Below are 17,778 nucleotides of genomic sequence, written 5' to 3'. Positions count from 1 at the left end.
TGTTTCTTCAAGAGATGTAGGCAGAAGATGTAGTAGAAGTATGTGAAACATGCAGATTTTGAAGGAGCATGTTGAAAGGCTTATGAAAGTAGCTAGTCACGAACTGATTAATGGAACAATGAGAAAAATGAAGTTGAAAGAAGTGAGCGCTAAGAACTCACCATTGCCATTGGCCAGCATTATCAGTTGATCTCTACTTAACCCAATCATTGAAGATTCTCCTAGGAGGGGAACTCTGAGAAAAATGAAGTCGAAAGTGTGAGCGCTAAGAACTCACCATTGCCATTGGCTACCATTATCAGTTGATCTCTACATAACCCAATCACTGAAGATTCTCCCAGGAGGGGAACACTGAGAAAAATGAAGTCGAAAGAGTGAGCGCTAAGAAGTCACCATTGCCATTGGCCACCATTGTCAGTTGATCTCTACATAACCCAATCACTGAAGATTCTCCCAGGAGGGGAACACTGAGAAAAATGAAGTCGAAAGAGTGAGCGCTAAGAAGTCACCATAGCCATTGGCCACCATTATCAGTTGATCTCTACATAACCCAATCACTGAAGATTCACCCAGGAGTGGGCATCGGTTTGAGATAGGACATAAGGCTCCTAAATGCTTGGGTCACTGCATGAGACCAATTGCAGTTTCTTCATTGCAGCAAATTAAAAAATACAGGTTTCTTGCTTAAATTTTTCATTAATATGTATTGAAAGCAGAATCTTTGGACATTGCAGTTGGTGGTTGCCTGACAATGCCTTTAACTTCGAAAATGGTATTGCTATACTTTACAGACTACAAATTACAGTGTGATCTGACTTAAGTTTTTGCAAATAATTATTCTAACCACCCTCAATCATTGCGAGGTACAAAAACATTGACATTTCCGACGAGTACTTTCGTGAAAAGTTTCAGGCAGCAGCATTGTATTATTTCACAAATTGATACATTTATTTCTTACATTATTAAAACTGCCATTTCTCCCAAGTTTGCTGTTACAGTGTTTTTAAGTCTTTTACAAAAAGTTACTCAGAAATGTCAGACTTAGTTAATCAGTCACATAGCCGACCAAACGAATGCGATACCAACTGTAAACTCCACCTTTATTGAGGGAGTATGTTACTTTAAAAATCAGCTCATTTGGGAGAGTTGTGTTCCAGGGAATCATTTGTTCATAGGTGAAAGCGTTTCCGTGAACGTTATTATGTCTGTTGTTCCCTTCAGCTCTAGCCGACCTGTCATCATTTCCTTTTTGATGGGTTACATAGTCCATGAATGTATCTCCATTTTTGTTCCAGTAATAGCAGTAAACGGAAATGATGATAGCTCGAGTTTTGGAGGGAAGAATGATGGGGATTTTTTGCGTGTAGGTTCGTTGAGCATTGTTCAATTGTAACTTCTCCAGTTGATTCAAAATCTATGATAAAGAAATTACTTAAATGAATGGTTTGAACGCGGGAATATCGTTACGTACATGTTTGTAAATGTATATCGTCCAGTTTAGTAGAATCCCGAGAAGGACTGTTGATGTTTATATTGACTTCGTTTCGACAACCTTAGTGGTAGTCATCTTTAGAGTAAAGAGATTACTGTCGTTTAATCCAAGCCGCCAACCCCCTTGAGATATATTACGGAAGTGATATCACTGTGCGATTTTACTCAAAGATTTTTCGTTGTATAACATTGAAAGTCAATGCATAAAGGTGCTATTGTATGATTTTTTATTCGTCATGTATTATTTTTTTACTTACTTCATTTGTTCGGTGTAATCTCCATGTTCCTCTATCTTTTTGCTTCAGAGTTTCAACTTCCTTTTCTGTTTGTTTCAACTTCGAGCTTAACTAAATGTAAGGATTATTTTTTCGTTTCTATTCATTCATCAGAGTCATTCAGTGGCTAAGTTCGATTGTTAATTTGTATAATCACAGGAAAAATAAATACCAAAATTAAATTTCCATAAAGAAATGAATAATAATTGTAGTATGAAGTTTGCACAGCTGAAGTATACTTCTTCCCACTTGAGTATAGCTGATTATAACCACTGATAACATGGACATTGATGTATGTAAAATTTACCTGCGTCAATGAATTCTCCAGTTGAAGAAGTCGTTTTTCAGTTAAATATTTCACCTTACATAGATCACCAGAGTAGCCAGGCGGGCAGACACATTTGAAACCTGTAGGAACTGTCTTGCAAACACCTCCATTTAAACATGGACATTTTCGTTGGCAAGTCAGACCATAATACCCACTTGTTGGATCACAAATGCATGAAAAACATCGAAAACCATCTCGGCAAATACCCTTGTTTTTACACACGGAGTTGTTGCAGTCATTTCCATCCTTTGAAAGGAATTTGTGCAACTTGTGACGATCTCCAATCTTTGATATACCAATTTTACCAAGTTGTTTATACGTTAGACTTGAGAGGACAGCTTGATCAATATTTTCTGCCTTCATCTTGGCGACGTAGGAGAGTAAATCCGCTCCCTTGATTCCAGCAAGCATGAGTATATCTTTAACTGTGATTCCACGAAGACAGTGAGAAGATTGTTTGGCTTCTGTAAAAATAGCAGATGTACCAATAATTATGAAAGTGACGAAGAAAACATTAAATGTTAGTCCCATTTTCTATTTGATTTCTAACGGTTTAATAAAGCAACGTGTCAAAGTCAACACTAGTTATGTGAATCTACATCTCTGTTTCCTGCTTTTACATTGTTTTCTTTTGAATGCCTTCAGCATTTAGCTGACACCAATTCGATTTCGTTGTCGTCTTGGACTTTTTGTCGTCATGTAAAGTCTCAATTTTAGAACAACTCTTAATTGATGACTGTAAAAATACCTGTTACTGCCGATCCTCTGCAAATTGTACACAAGAAGGAAAGAATTCAGAATTAATTCACTTTGGTAAATACAAAGATCAGTATGCTAAATAGCTATATGTGGTGTTAGAGGCTCTTTTTGAGAGGACAAAGAAAAATTTATTAAACTATATGCATGGTTGGAAGGCTTCCAAATTTCTCTCATCACGTGCTTGCTCATGCTCAACTCAAGCTGAACACACATAAGGCCTATCAAAAGCAATTGACTACAGTTCATTTTATTTAACAAAATTTTCAAACAAGAAAATCCAGGCATTTTCATTTGAAATATTGTTTTTCTATCAGTTGTTGCCATCATTAAATGTATCTTATATATGTACATATATCTGTACGTATGACTAAGTCACATAGCCGACTAAGCGGACGCGATGCCAATTCAGATTTCAATACGATAGGAACCAGTTACTTTTAAATTTGAAAACCAAGTCATCTGAGTGAGTACTATCCCAAGGAATCATTTGTTCATGTAAAAATGTGCTTGCATAAAATTTCCTAAAGCAATTTCCTGAAATATCGATAAAGACCGAAGAACTCGATGAAAACATTTTATCGCACAATGTTTTTTTGTGTGTTGGATGTGCTTTGAAATGACAGATATTCCTTTTCAATTTAGGTAAGTGTGTATTTGTAGCACATATATACACGAAAAAGTCAATACTTTCCTGATTTATGAATGATTTATTATCACATAGCATAAGTTGCATGTTTACTTGTTTGAATGTGTAGCAAATGTTTGAAAATTTTACAACTCCATGGTCAAGTTTCAATCTGTACTTCTTTACGAGCTCTTACAAATGAACTTTTGGTAATTTTTACTCGTTTTTGTCGATAGGACCGCCTCTCAAGATGTGCACGATCATGTCAGGATAAAATATAGGACAAAAATTACAAGAAGAGATGAAGGTTTGTGTAGATGAATGTTGTGATACACATTGTAAGCTTCTACCCAAAATGTTTCAAAGAATGAGTGAAACATTTTGTCGATTACAGCAGAATTGATTAAAGATTTTTCTTCATATGAAATATTGGTAACTTTTAAACAGAAAATATGATCGTGTTCAAACATATTTAGTGTAAATAACTTTTAAAACTTTATTGAATAATGATTTGGTACTCAAAAAGTGACGTCAACATCACCAAATTTCCACAGTCATGAACAGTGGAGTCTGTTGAAAATTTCGAAATATTCCTTTATGATTTGATAAGCCTGCTAGCAAACGGCATTTTGGTTATGAGCAATATAACTTGTCAGTGTTGGAAAATTAGGCCTCAAAAAATACAGAAAAGATTACTACAATGTAAAGCATTGTATTATCTCACAAATAATGACAAATTGTTACATTCCGTACACTAAAACTATCATATGCTGTTTTAAGTATTTCTTAAAGAATTGCTTGGTGTTAGTGTCTCAGTTAATCAATCACATAGCCAACTAAACGAACACGATAACAACTGTAAGGATTCCTACTTTCATAGCGGGAGAATGTTACTTTGAAAACTAGCTCATTTGCGAGAGTATTGTTCCATGAAATCATTTGTTCGTATAAAAATGTATTTGCCTGAACATTGTAATGCATGTTGTAGCCTTCAACTTTTCCCGAACTGCCGTCGTTTCCTTTTTGATGTGTTACATAGTACAAGTCAGCAGTTCCTTTGTGGTTCCCGTAGTGGCAGTAGACGGAGATTATTATAGCTCGAGTGTTTTGGGGGAAAATGATGGGGATTTTTTGTGTGTAGGTTGGTTTTGCATGATGCAATCGTAACTTCTCCAGTTGATTCAAAACCTATGATAAATAGAATGAGCTTTGATTTGTAGATACATTGATAAAGTGATATTTTTATCAAGCTATTTCACCAAATGATTTTCTTCATTGTATAACATTGTCAGTCCATTGTTAAAGCAATTATTATATTATAATTTGTTGACAAGTGAAGAGGAGCGTTATGTTGTTTTTTTTTGAGATGTGTAGACAATTAGGATTTTAGCACGATCGTAATGACATTTTGTCATGTATAATTTTTCACTTGCCTCATTTGTTCGTCGTAACCTCCACGTTCCACTATCGTTGCGTTTCAAAGTTTCCAGTTGAGATTTCTGAGATTCCAGTTCTCTTTCGGTTTGTTTCAACTTTGAGCTTAACTAAAAAATAAGAAGAATGTTTGCTTTACTCAACGGGCTATAAAAGTTAATGACCTTAAATATGTATAAAGCTATAATCACACGCAATGAAGTCAGTCCATCAGTAAAATTTTACCTGTTTCACTGAATTCTCCAGTTGAAGAAGTCTTTCTTCAGTTAAGTATTTCACCTTACATAGATCACTTTAGGAACCAGGCGGACAGACACATTTCAAACCTGTAGGAACTGTCTTGCAAACACCTCCATTTAAACATGGACATTTTTGTTGGCAAGTCAGACCATAATACCCACTTGTTGAATCACAAATGCAGGAAAAATATCGAAAGCCATCATTAAATTTTAAGTCAAAAAGGCAGAAGTTGTTTGAACGTTTGCAGTATCCTTGGATGTTCTAGTTTCTTTTATGAGAAGAATTCTTGTAAAGAAAAAAGACAAGTAATTTTGAAAACAAAAAATCCAGTTTTTGGTCCATACTTCCCGATGCCCCGAGATTGTGTTTGAGAACTAGAGCGTCGCATGTCAATTAAGGGAACCAGATAATCCTTGTTTGCTATGAAGTCCGTGTATGGCTTGCTCGTGATACATGAGAAACAGTAAACGAGAGAGTTAAATCAGAAAGATATAAACCAATAAAAATTGTATAAAACATGTTTAAGGTTGTCTTAAATTATAAGTGTCAGAAAAAGGCTCAGTTTTTGATTGAAACATTGTCACAAGAAGTTGGTTGAAACATTGCTTGGTTTATTTTGTAAACAAAAAGATAAAATTCGAAAGCAATAAAAAATCCGTTTTTGGTACATGCTTCCCGATACCTTCTTAAGCGCAAGGCACTAGAACGCCGCATGTTAGCGTTTCGATAGAAGATTTCGGCCCCTCCACGCTATCCTACTTGGGAGATGCAAAAGCTTCCGCCCATCAGACCCCCGGATCACCTGCGATATGCTTTGCTCGGGGTACGCAGGGAAAGTGCGGTCGCGACCGAAGTCTGGGCATCCAGCTTCCACTGCTGGTTGACATCTATTAGGTGAAGTTTTAGCTTTATATATATATACATAAAATTCAAAGGCTTACGAAAGTTGTGGTATTATTAAAGTCACTACTGCGCATGCCCAGATGATTTCTTTAATAATTGCGACTAAGTGAGCTAATTGCAACAAATGTAGTGCAAGTACATATGGTTAGTCGTTGCCAAGACTATGAACAATTGTTCGAGTGGACTGCGCATACTCGAGCGCATGCGCAGATGATTTCTCTATTAAATTGTTACTAAGCATGCTATTTATTTCAAAATCGGTGCTAGTAGATGCAGTTGTTCGGTACCATGACCATGAACTTGGGCAACTGGTCAATTCGACTGCGCATGCTTAATCAGACTGTGCATGCGCAGATGATTTATTTGAAAATTTGTGACTGAGCGAGCTAATTACTCCGTAATCGGTACTGGTACATACAGCTGGTCGTTGCCATGACCATGAACTTGGAGAGTTGGTGGAGTTGACTACGCATTCTCAGATTAGTTCTCAATTAGTTTTTGACAGAGCGAGCTCTGAAATTAGTGCTTGTATATGCTCATAGCAAACATGTCTTCTTAAGCTTGTTTTGACAAATGCATATCAAACTCGTGAATACTTTGTTACGCCACTCGTAATATAAGCTACGCGTTTATTTTATATATTGAGAATCTTTTACGTGTGACCAAACGTTCACGTGGACAAACAAAAATTCATGAAATTATATTGTTGAAAGGCCTTCAAATTTCTCTTTCATCTGCTCGCTCATGTTAAACTTGCAAAAGACATAACAAAGCAATTGACTACAAAACCTTTTACTTCTACAACTTCTACAACATTTTCAAACAAAGAAAAACATTTTCTTTTGAAACATTGTATTTTGTGACTACTTGTGCTACCAGCAAGTTTGTTTTTTCTAAGTAAATACATGTCAGACTTAGTTAATCAGTCACATAACCAACCAAACGAACGCGATACCAATTATTAGCTCCACCTGTACGATGAGATCTAGTTACTTTGAAGATCAAATCATTTGGCAGAGTGGTGTTCCAGGAATCATTTGTTCATACAAGAACGTGTTTGCGTAAACATTGTAATGTGTGTTGTAGCCTTCAGCTTTCGCGGAACTGTCGTCATTTCCTTTTTGATGGGTTACATAGTTTAAGTACGCATGTCCATTTCTGTTCAAGAAATAGCAGTAAACGGAAATAATGATAGCTCGAGTGTTTTGGGGAAGAACTATTGGAATTGCCTGCGTGTAGGTTGGCTTTGTCTGATGCAGTTGTATCTTCTCCAGTTGATTCAAAATCTATGATAAATGGAAGATGTTTTTATTAGCCGATGAAAAAAGGAAATTCAACTTTTTACAAAGACCGCGTCGAGCCATCGAGCTAACAATAAATAATAAATAAGAAGTCAACTATGATTTCTTTCATCAACTATCACCTACGTCATCAAATTATCCCCTTCATCTATTCATTAAAGGTCAATCTAGCATCAGTTTCATCAAAAATTTTTCTCATCTTATAAAGAAGTCAACTGTGATTTCTTTCATCAACTATCACCTACGTCATCAAAACATTCCCTTCATCTATTCATTAAACGGTGGTCAATCTAGCACCATTTTCATCAAAAAATTTTCTCATCTTATAAAAATCGTCAGGCAATGCATAGTGCTATCCTTTTAATTAAATTGGTAGTATTGCCTTGTCTTTATTATATGAAAGCATTTTCTCACCTCATTTGTTCGTCGTAATGTCCATAATCCTCTATTATTGCGTTGAGATTTGAGCTCTGTTTCGGTTTGTTTCAACTTTAAGCTTAACTAAACGAAAAGAAACATGTTTTCTTTACCCACCATTCTATACTCACAGGCAATGAAGTCGGTTCATCAGTGAAATTTTACCTGATTCACGGAATTCTCCAGTTGAAGAAATCTTTCTTCAGTTAAATATTTCACCTTACATAGATTGCCAGAGTAGCCAGGCGGGCAGACACATTTAAAACCTGTAGGAACTGTCTTGCAAACACCTCCATTTAAACATGGACATTTTTGTTGGCAAGTCAGACCATAATACCCACTTGCTGGATCACAAATGCATGAGAAACATCGAAAACCATCTCGGCAAATACCATTGTTTTTACACACGGAGTTGTTACAGTCATTTCCATCCTTTGAAAGAAATTTGTGTAACTTGTGACGATCTCCAATCTTTGATATTCCAATGTTACCAAGTTGTTTGTACGTTAAACTTGAGAGGACAGTTTCATCAATATTTTCTGCCTTCATCTTGGCGACGTAGGAGAGTAAATCCGCTCCCTTGATTCCAGCAAGCATGAGTATATCTTTAACTGTGGTTCCATGAACACAGTGAGAAGATTGTTTGGCTTCTGTGAAGCTGGTAACACCGATGCTTATCAAGACGAAGAAGAAAACCACTGATGGTTGAACCATTTTTTTTATTTTGAGAGCTAGGTCGAATCAATTGTGAACAGATGAGTTGATGTTTTGCAGCGAGAGCTATTATATTTACCGAGTATTCCTATTGTCGTCAATGTCACGCCTTTTTTGCGTCATTGAGATTTTACTGAGCATATTGTTTTTGTTTATTTAAGGGTTTAGGTTTAAGCAACTTCGGCACTTGGGTTAATGAAATTAACGAGTCTTGACATTGGCTGTTACGCTCGTCCTCATCTTTTCTGCTGTGGGGTCACACTTGTACAACACTTGTACAACAGACTGCTCAACTGGATCTTATTGTTGAATTGGGCTTTCTACTGAAACTTGTTATGGAATGATCTTAGAGAACTTAAATGAATGCCAGTATTAATTGTATTTCGGAACAAGTCATGGTGTAAATGAACTTGTTTCAGCAGGAAGACGTCAATGTTTATGCATTGATGAAAGATGGCAATAATGAAACACTGTTGTCTGTCCACGAGTCGGAACAATAGTAATACTAGACCTTAAAGTGAGCTTTACAATTTCAGTTTTACAAAAATCCGAATGTAGCATTGTAGTTGTTATAAATTTTCATGATTTCTCCCTTAAAACATCTCAATTGATATTAATTATTCGAAAATAAAATATAATCTGTGGAAGAAGAACTTGAATAGTGAGAATTTTGAACCTCGCATTTAACTACAGCTTTTTAAAAATTATAGTCTTTGTCATATTTACCATCCCAAGATCATATTCCAAGAAAATAGCAAAAGAAAAATGCCACAATAAGCCACACACACTTTTAATGAATTTTCGGAGTTGGAAACACTGCTCGAGGTTTGAAAGAGCGTCGGGTTATGGCTAGGATACAGGGAAAGTTTGTGTGCTTTCTTATATCCAACTGAAGTCTGCTTCGTGAAATCTTTGAAATGATTTTTTTTTGACTTACTATTTGACTGGCGATTTGTGTCGGAAGTTAGCTGAGAGCCCACAAATGCAAATATAACATTTCCAAATGACATTATATTCCACGGGGGCTCAAATACTTTTAAATATTAAAATAAAAAAAGACTTTTCTTAGATTCCTCTATTATTTGTGGCGTATTCATTCTTTTGTATTTCGCCGATTGATGATGAATTTTTCAAGCAATCCTATTGGTTGTTCGAGAAATTTAATTTTCCCCGCGAGACACAAACATGACGATGTGTGAGAGTGAGTAGAAAGACCTTTCTCGACAATTATAATGCCAAATATTTCGATTTTATACGTGAAGCCTCTTCTAATATGAGTAAAAAAGAGGGCAAGGATTCCTATGCGGTAATAGTCATTAGCAAACTATTGCGAATCATCGATTTGGAGATGATAGAGGACTTACAAGAGGCCGAATCAACCAAGAATGTGTCACGAAATCTTGAAATTGCTGGAAACCTTGCTTCGAGAAAAGGCAAGAATTTCTTCTCGAAATCAAGCGAAAGGATTAATAAGATCTTACACAAGTCAGGTAACTTGTCAACAGCTTTATTATGTACGAAATATGATGCCGTTGCCTTGCTTTTGCACGCTTGACGCAACGTAATCAGTTTAAAATACTTTCATAAATATGTCTGTAGATTTAATATTAACTACGATGCAATATCATCTCATTTTGCTCAGTAAAGACTATGACACAAGTGAGAATACATTGCAGTAAGCACCATGCTATTTAGGTGGACTTTTTAACGTGTCGTTTGTACGTTAGCAATCGTTTTATTGGCAATGGTTCAAGTGGAATTAGTTGATATCAATTATATCATGGCAGTCGCGTGTTATATAAATCTTAAGTGCATCGCATCGGTGATTTCTGAAGAAGAAACACGTGCTTCATGTAAATTCTATTGTTTTAACAGACTTTTGTCCTTTTGTGGTGCATCAGTCTTATAAAATTGCCAGCTTTGTATTCGCATTAGGTCAAACAACAACGACATAGCCGTTAGCAAACAAAGTATTACTATTTTGTATTTCCTTCGACATCATTGTACAATCGTGGCTAGATAACGTCATTATATACCATATAATTAATGATATCATTACTTTGGTAGATAAGTACTATCACTATAAGTATATAGCTTCATTTGTACAAAAATTTGAATGCAAGTGCACGGTCATAACATTATGAGCCTCGATAACCATTACCGTGAAATAGCCTGGGCACTAAGTTTGTTTGATGCTAATTTGTCGATTTGACGAATCATCCAAACATGACAGCCTCGATCTTACGTTTGCAATGACAAGTTATATTTGAACGAAGTTTAATGGATTTACCCCCGTACATCATGATTTCCTTTCATGTTGTACCATTCGTCAATCCTAGATTGTCTTCTAACATCATTCTATGTGTGTGTCTAGTGTTCTTTTGACAGACAGCTCTTCATTTCACGTTGAACTATCCTTACTCAATCTTTGTGCGTTCACTCTGTTATGGAAATAATTCAACCAACTCCGTGAGATTATCAGCACCCCCATTTACATGGAACTTTAAGGGCAAACTGTTATATTGTTTATCATAGAATGGGCAAGTGATAATAGTCAGGTTGGTTTCCTGTTGAAAAACTGGAAATGCAGATCTTCAATATGGAAGTTTATGCGTAATGGCATGAAGTAAGACTAGCTTGCTAAAATATAAGTTCTCGACAGCTGTGACCTGCGCTGTTTTTGTCTATTGTATCATTTCCTGCTATAGAGCAAAGCACTGACACGACGGTAAAGCGTGGTTAATTGTCCATGCTTTCAAACACCATGGGCGGTCACACCCTTTTTAGTTAACTTTACGACGTGCTCATGTATTCATGATTAACATGTACGTAGACTTACTTTGTTGAAATGGCTTGTTATGAGAATCACGGTTCTTTCAATCGTGAACACGTTCAAAATATATTATTGTATCTTAAATGTGACAAAGGCTCGAGACGTCCTGCGCGTAAGTATAGTCTTTGCATAAACAATGTGGATATTCATAGATTTCGCTGTGGTCAATCGCATTGTCCAGCTTTTGTTTGCTGTAGAACATTTTTTTACTATTCATTGAACTCGGAAAAGGGTTTAATGAAGATCTATGATAGATACTTATGTACTTACTGGTAACTTAGGGATATTTATTTTCATTTGTAGGATCGTCTCCTATATTTAATCAACCGCTGTGCGAGGCTAACGTTCATAGAATTTCTTCACTCATTGAATTTCTAAAACAGCGTAAGTAGAAAATAGTTCTTTTGTCATTTCATAGTATGCATTGGGATCATCAAAAATGTGTAATCCTACATACTTTCAAACAAATGTGAAAAGTAGAAGTAATATTGACTTATATACGTCTCCCCCCCCAAATGTGTCCTCTCCCCCCCCCTCATTTCTCCTAGACTTCCTAACTTAAAACAATAAGACTAATATTTAATTTTATTGATTTTCTATTCCAATCATACTCTTCCATCCCCAGGTGTCCTCCCCTCTCTTTATCCCTACCATATTTCACACTGTCCTTATGTAAACAATAGGACCAACGTGTCACTGTATCCCGTGGCAGGCACTAGGGGGGTGAGAGGGGAGCTTGAGGCTCCGCAATAATTTTGAAAGATTAAAAACCGTGCATCACATCTCTCAAATGACACCTACAAAACACAAGTGTGATGTTAAATAATGACTATTTAATAAACTCCTATGTTGTATCTGTACCAGCAGACGCATCAAACCTTCTTGTGTGTGTAAAATTATCTACAGAAATGCTTGAAATAGAATTTCTGGAGATCGAATTTTGAAAGTATACCTTTAGGCATGTCATGGGATCCCCTTAGAAATCTCATTCATCGAGGACGAACCCCCGAAATATTTGATGAAGTGTCCGCCACTGTTTTGTATTGAGCCTCTTCTATTAACTTTTCTATCTCTTACAAATGCGCCCTCACATAGTACTTATTATCCATAACTTTTCATCAATTATCAAGCATTTCCTCGATAATTTTTTTTGTAGATTTAACATCCGAAGGTATTTTTCGAATATCTGGCAGCAAAAAACGCCAGGAGGAGTTGAAGCATTTGATCGATCAAGATGATGTTCCTTTGAATTTCGAAGACTATGGCTTCACCGAACATGACGTCGCTTCGATATTTAAATATTTCCTGGCCGAGTTACCCGAGCCCATTATTACAAGAGTTCATGTTATCGTTCTTTCAAAAATCAAAGGTAAGTCGATTGTATGACGTTCTGTTGTACGTCATTGGGAAATACAGCAAGCTTATTGGTCGATTTGGGGTGCGTAAATGTCATCTTGCCGTCTCGGAAATTCATTTTGCCTGCTTGTGAACAAAGCTTAAAACTTTGAAGTTTTATAGTATTCTGCAAGGATTCTCATCCCTCGATGGTGGCTTGCAAAAATTGTTTAACGTGGTGTTAGTTTATTGATACAATTTGCATATTACTGTTCTTTGAAGACATTCAATGAGTTATGTACAGATCGCATATGTCTGACCACTAAATACATTTTTTATGCAAGTCGTGTATTTTTGGTTAAAATTCAAATTAAATAAGCGTCGAATGATTAAATTAGCATTTTAACTCATGAAAACGATGTTAGGCAATTCCTTGATATTTCTAGATGTCGAAGATAGTGACAATCAACTGAGCGCACTCCAGTTATTACTTTTGCTTCTGCCACCGGCAAACCGTCATCTGTTGCAGCAACTCCTTCTGCTGCTTAATGAAATTGCAAATATCAAAGAGAACAAGATGACTGCTCAGAATTTGGCAACCGTGTTTGCACCCAGTGTCATTCACTATAAACATGTAAGTTTGTCTAGGAATGTGGTGGGGGTTGTTTCATGTATTCAGTTGTGCTAGACTGTTTCTTTTGAAAGCAATTCACCGAAGGTATTAAGCAATCATACGTTAAACAAGTATTGATATCATTCAGAGCCGCTCCGAAAAGTTCATTTTGGTGTTAATTCATATATTCAGTTGTGGCTGACTTGCTTATTGAAATATATCAGTCGGGCACACGTGAATATACGAGTAAACATCTCCCCAATTAACGTTTTAGGAACGGCTCTATGGGTAGTCTACTTTAAAATTCTCCACTATCAGCGGCAAGTTTGGTCGTGTTATGTAAATTTTATACCATTACTATTATTTACTTTAAAACCTACTGTTTTTACTGAAAGGAACCCCGAAATATTTGCATAGCACGATCAAACTTTCTACGCCCGGCTTCCTTATGATTTGGGTGTTTTTTGTAGGAATTTCTTAGGAGCATAGGAGATTTGTGGTGAAGTATAACTCTACTAATCCATGATAGACCTTCCTCAACCCATTTCCTATTCTCTTTTATCCTACCACAATACCATATGTAAGAGGTTTTCATTCTAAAACACATGTAGCAGGGTGTGAAAACACTTTGAAAATCGTTATTGGAATGTTTGAATGTGGTAAAACATTCTGCTAAATAGGTAGCATTCATTGTATGTGTCCCAGAATACAATGCCTTCCGGAAAGTTTGTACATCATTATTGTCTCAGATTTTAATATATTGTGAAATCTTTTGGTCTGTAAAGAAAACAAATATTTTGGGTTTGATAAAGTGCATCTTGTGTGCTTTATAGAAGTCCTCACTATGTCTGAGTGCCATTCCTGAAGATTTGCAGACTTTTACGTCAGCGTTGACGTTGATGATTGAGCATGCGCAAGAGGTATTCGTCATCCCTGACGATCTCATGCGCGAGATTGAAAAACAGAAATCATGTAGACAGCTCCAGGTAATGACAGCAACATCAGCAGACAGCAAGGTAATGATATAGCGTAGACTAGTTTATTTATGGAGTCGTGCATATTGAGTTTTAGTCTATGGTAAAATTGGATCTTTTAACGAGTCTCGACGAATAGCGACAGTCATATTACGGCAACCGCTGTTTATTTTTTTAAAAGTTAACTCACATAAAGTTAAGATGCTAGTGAACCGAAAATGTTGTTATTCAAATTATATTTTTATTAAACGGAACTTACAAAAAGATAACAAAAATTCCTACTTAACAAATTATGCGTAATCATGCCAGCCCGAATGGTGGAGAGAGCAGGGCTCATTTTGTCCAAGGCCCCACAGTTTGTTTCGATGGATCCGTGCAGTGTCAGATCGTTATTCATTCTTATGATGTTAACATTGAGGGTTTCCCCCGAGTTATTCAACCAGCGACATTTGCGTAATCACGAATGCTGCAAAACTTCATATAGTCTTCATAATTGCGTAATAAGTTGTTGAATAACCAATAAATAGGATTTTTTGTTGAAGTTTTTTAATATGGAGACTCTGTTGATGAGCTTTTATGTTTTTTTTTTGTGACATATTCATTGCTTTATGTGTTTTGTCTTTTCAAAAAAACTTAATCATTTCAAAGAGGTATGACTCTTCAGTGTAGCTCAGCAACTGAAACTCTTGACTGACCGTTGTTTTAAACCCTGGTAGTGTCTGTAGTCTTTTCATGATTATTTAGAGGAGTTCAGGGACTGATTGCACGAAATCTGGATATTAGATAGTGATTTTTTCAAATCGAAAAATGAGCTTTCATTCGTCGATTTTAACCTACTGACAAACCTTTAATATCTCATGTGCCTGGAATATTCTTATTTCAGGATAGTGATGCTGCCGTTCTTTCTAAGCCTTTCTGCACACAGATAGACGCGAGGTTGTACAGCACTGCTGGAAATAAGTGTACATCTGATGCACTTGTCGATTTGTACACACAAATGGCCGCCATGGAAGATACTCCGATGAAACGACAGTTTTTGAAAAACGTAATTATTTATGATTTAACTCAATTCAATTAGAGAACCTTACAATTGTCATTTGATTGTCTGATTGAAGATAATAATTATTGAGATATAAAGCCCATTATGAAGCCCTTTATTTTGATATGCAGGTGTTATTTGTAATAATTAATGTTGGTATTTAAGTGTTGGTATTGATCTTGTTGTGTAGGTATTGGTTTTGGTATGTAGGTATTGGTGCTGGTATGTAGGCATTGGTGCTGGTATGTAGGTATTGGTGTTGATATGTAGGTGTTGGTGTTGGTATGTAGGTATTGGTGTTGATATGTAGGTATTGGTGTTGATATGTAGGTATTGTTGTTGGTATGTAGGTATTGGTGTTGGTATGTAGGTATTGTTGTTGGTATGTAGGTATTGTTGTTGGTATGTAGGTATTGTTGTTGGTATGTAGGTATTGGTATTTAGGTATTGTTGTTGGTATGTAGGTTTTGTTTTTGGTATGTAGGTATTGGTGTTGGTATGTAGGTATTGGTGTTGGTATGTAGATATTGGTGTTGGTATGTAGATATTGGTGTTGGTATGTAGGTATTGGTGTTGGTATGTAGGTATTGGTGTTGGTATGTAGATATTGGTGTTGGTATGTAGGTATTGGTGTTGGTATGTAGGTATTGGTGTTGGTATGTAGGTATTGTTGTTGATATGTAGGTATTGGTGTTGGTATGTAGGTATTGGTGTTGGTATGTAGGTATTATTGTTAGTATGTATTATGGTATAATATGTAGATTCAGGCTCCTCACTAACGCAAATTCGTACCAACCCGAAATTTTCATTTTTTGTCTTTCCCCTAGTTTGCAGACTTCTATCCTGGTACTCCACCGTTCAAACCAAAAACGAGAAAGGTATGTTTGTCGTATTTTCACTCGTAACTTCATTAATGGGACGTGTTACTGCGAAATTTGTACTGTATAAGTCTGTATTATTTTCAGTAATACAATAAACGAAATTTAATTGAATTTTCCTTCCTTGTTGTTGATCTCGTAGTTACATTAAGGACAAACTTGCAACTTTTATGACGTGGACACGTTTTAAAGACACTTAAAGTTTCCGGTTTGAAATTTTCTTTTCATATTTCATCAACAGCCACCAAGTGAAAACGAGAAAAAATCAACCTTTTCATCTGTAAGTGTTCCGAAAATCCTATCGCCCCGCCATCGCAGAGTTCCGTTGCAGTCGGCAAACCGAATGGACACGCAGGGTCTTTGCGAAAGTCCCGCGGGTCACTACCGACCGTTGAACACTCCAATCAAGCAAAGTTTCTTAGAAAATGGTTGGAAATCTCTTTCCAAGAAAGACAAGATAAAGGTATGGTTTGAATAGCGCGCCGTCTGTCCACGAGAATGTGTCTTATTGTTTTCTTCGCGAAAATAAAGCTCTGTCGCCTTTGAATTGACGTTTTGCCCGAATTATTGCCTTTTTTAAATCTTAGGTTTTTGCCGTTAAGAGATTTTGAAACGATGGTAAAGTTTTTTTTGCAAAGTACCTGACCTCAGGGTATGAGAGCTTATATACTCGAGGTTTTGTGTTTTCGGCTTAGCTTTCTTGTGCTTATAATTGTCCGAGAGTATTTTTGACACAACTAATCTTTCGTGCACATTATGATATCTTGCTCCATAAAACTGGGTTAAAGCAAATGAAAAATTATACCTATAATGATGCATCTTAGAGTTAGACAGCCCCAAAATCCCCGATTCATATTTAATTTTAAGATATTTCAACTAAAAAAAAGAAAGAACGAACCGTTTTCCGTCTAGAATAAACTGTTTTAGAGACACATAGTCCGAATCACGTTGAATGAAAGTCATTTTATGAACGCATCCATGTTGTTTTTTTCGCATATAAAGACTCCTGGTACACCGTCTCGTGGTTTACACCGTCGTTCGCCATCCCTAAATAGCTTACGAAATGTCTTAAAAAAGAGACGACGTTCAAAAACTATCGAAAGCAACACAAGTGATTCTTCGGACGAGTGTTCAAACCCGCGCACTCCAAAACCAAGACGCAGCTCATCCAGTTCGGATTTGGAAAAAAAATCGTCGAAAACAACCAATCCTTTTTGCAGTATGACGGGATACAAGACCCACAAGACATCGACCGTTACACCTATCATAAAGAAAAGCTTGATTGGAAGAGACATAAGAAATCTGTATGCTACTCCGATGAATTCGTCGAAAGGAAAGAAACAGTTGACCTCATCTATTGCGAAGTAAATTCATTGTAAAGTATCTGCAAAGATAGGATGGGAAGATTGTTATCACAACGAAAAGTTTTAGGGTGATTTTCCCGCTGTTATTGTTGTTATGTTATTGACTCCTTCAATTTAAACAAGTATTCAATGCTTGTGGCATTCATTATTCAAAATTTGAAATATATATGTAAATATTTGCTGTCTGAGTGCGATATGTTATAAGAGCGCTTTTCTTTGAAACCAACGGAGCTTTTAGCTCCCGGTTTCATTAAA

General features: G+C 36.3%; 3 protein-coding genes and 1 long non-coding RNA gene across 7 annotated transcripts in view; 2 read left to right on the top strand and 2 right to left on the bottom strand.

The window, feature by feature from the left end:
- Nucleotides 1-17,704, top strand: part of LOC124443748 (rho GTPase-activating protein 19-like) — a 53,802-nt gene extending 36,098 nt beyond the window's left edge. The window contains exons 1-9 of one of the 4 annotated variants that reach the window (XM_046994265.1): nucleotides 9,697-9,977; nucleotides 11,624-11,704; nucleotides 12,477-12,689; nucleotides 13,102-13,289; nucleotides 14,102-14,254; nucleotides 15,126-15,287; nucleotides 16,109-16,159; nucleotides 16,401-16,622; nucleotides 17,162-17,704. In XM_046994265.1, the coding sequence (XP_046850221.1) occupies nucleotides 9,761-9,977; nucleotides 11,624-11,704; nucleotides 12,477-12,689; nucleotides 13,102-13,289; nucleotides 14,102-14,254; nucleotides 15,126-15,287; nucleotides 16,109-16,159; nucleotides 16,401-16,622; nucleotides 17,162-17,527 (1,653 nt within the window). In that variant the 5' untranslated portion in view covers nucleotides 9,697-9,760 and the 3' untranslated portion in view covers nucleotides 17,528-17,704. Of the gene's footprint in view, nucleotides 1-9,696; nucleotides 9,978-11,306; nucleotides 11,433-11,623; nucleotides 11,705-12,476; nucleotides 12,690-13,101; nucleotides 13,290-14,101; nucleotides 14,285-15,125; nucleotides 15,288-16,108; nucleotides 16,160-16,400; nucleotides 16,623-17,161 lie in introns of those variants that run through there. The other 3 variants (XM_046994264.1, XM_046994267.1, XM_046994266.1) reach the window with 3 other exon arrangements.
- Nucleotides 677-2,726, bottom strand: LOC124443754. Its single transcript, XM_046994272.1, has 3 exons — nucleotides 2,074-2,726; nucleotides 1,749-1,838; nucleotides 677-1,414 (listed from the first exon to the last, which is right to left on the bottom strand). Exons 1-3 carry the CDS (start codon nucleotides 2,623-2,625, stop codon nucleotides 1,046-1,048), a joined length of 1,011 nt encoding a protein of 336 aa, XP_046850228.1. The 5' UTR covers nucleotides 2,626-2,726; the 3' UTR covers nucleotides 677-1,045.
- On the top strand, nucleotides 3,020-4,323 carry LOC124443766. The gene is made up of 2 exons (XR_006947744.1): nucleotides 3,020-3,495; nucleotides 3,715-4,323. It is a non-coding gene; the product is annotated as an uncharacterized LOC124443766 (long non-coding RNA).
- On the bottom strand, nucleotides 6,832-8,589 carry LOC124443757 (coagulation factor X-like). The gene is made up of 3 exons (XM_046994277.1): nucleotides 7,939-8,589; nucleotides 7,771-7,857; nucleotides 6,832-7,341 (listed from the first exon to the last, which is right to left on the bottom strand). Exons 1-3 carry the CDS (start codon nucleotides 8,485-8,487, stop codon nucleotides 7,057-7,059), a joined length of 921 nt encoding a protein of 306 aa, XP_046850233.1. The 5' UTR covers nucleotides 8,488-8,589; the 3' UTR covers nucleotides 6,832-7,056.
- Nucleotides 17,705-17,778: the final 74 nt, after the last annotated feature.

This window comes from Xenia sp. Carnegie-2017, unplaced genomic scaffold, assembly GCF_021976095.1.
Source record: "Xenia sp. Carnegie-2017 unplaced genomic scaffold, XeniaSp_v1 HiC_scaffold_21, whole genome shotgun sequence".
Classification (NCBI taxonomy): Eukaryota; Metazoa; Cnidaria; class Anthozoa; order Malacalcyonacea; family Xeniidae; genus Xenia; species Xenia sp. Carnegie-2017.
The sequence above is the reverse complement of the archived record's forward strand: the minus strand, read 5'-3'. Positions and strand labels throughout refer to the sequence as shown.

Excerpts from the sequence above, each read along its gene's own strand:
- LOC124443757 (XM_046994277.1), bottom strand. The coding sequence starts at position 8,487 with ATGGTTCAACCATCAGTGGTTTTCTTCTTCGTCTTGATAAGCATCGGT. Across the intron at positions 7,858-7,938 it reads TGGAGAATTCCGTGAATCAG|TTAAGCTTAAAGTTGAAACA; the intron begins GTAAAATTTCAC and ends CTTTTCGTTTAG. Across the intron at positions 7,342-7,770 it reads CATTACGACGAACAAATGAG|ATTTTGAATCAACTGGAGAA; the intron begins GTGAGAAAATGC and ends CATTTATCATAG.
- LOC124443754 (XM_046994272.1), bottom strand. The coding sequence starts at position 2,625 with ATGGGACTAACATTTAATGTTTTCTTCGTCACTTTCATAATTATTGGT. Across the intron at positions 1,839-2,073 it reads TGGAGAATTCATTGACGCAG|TTAAGCTCGAAGTTGAAACA; the intron begins GTAAATTTTACA and ends CCTTACATTTAG. Across the intron at positions 1,415-1,748 it reads GATTACACCGAACAAATGAA|ATTTTGAATCAACTGGAGAA; the intron begins GTAAGTAAAAAA and ends TCTTTATCATAG.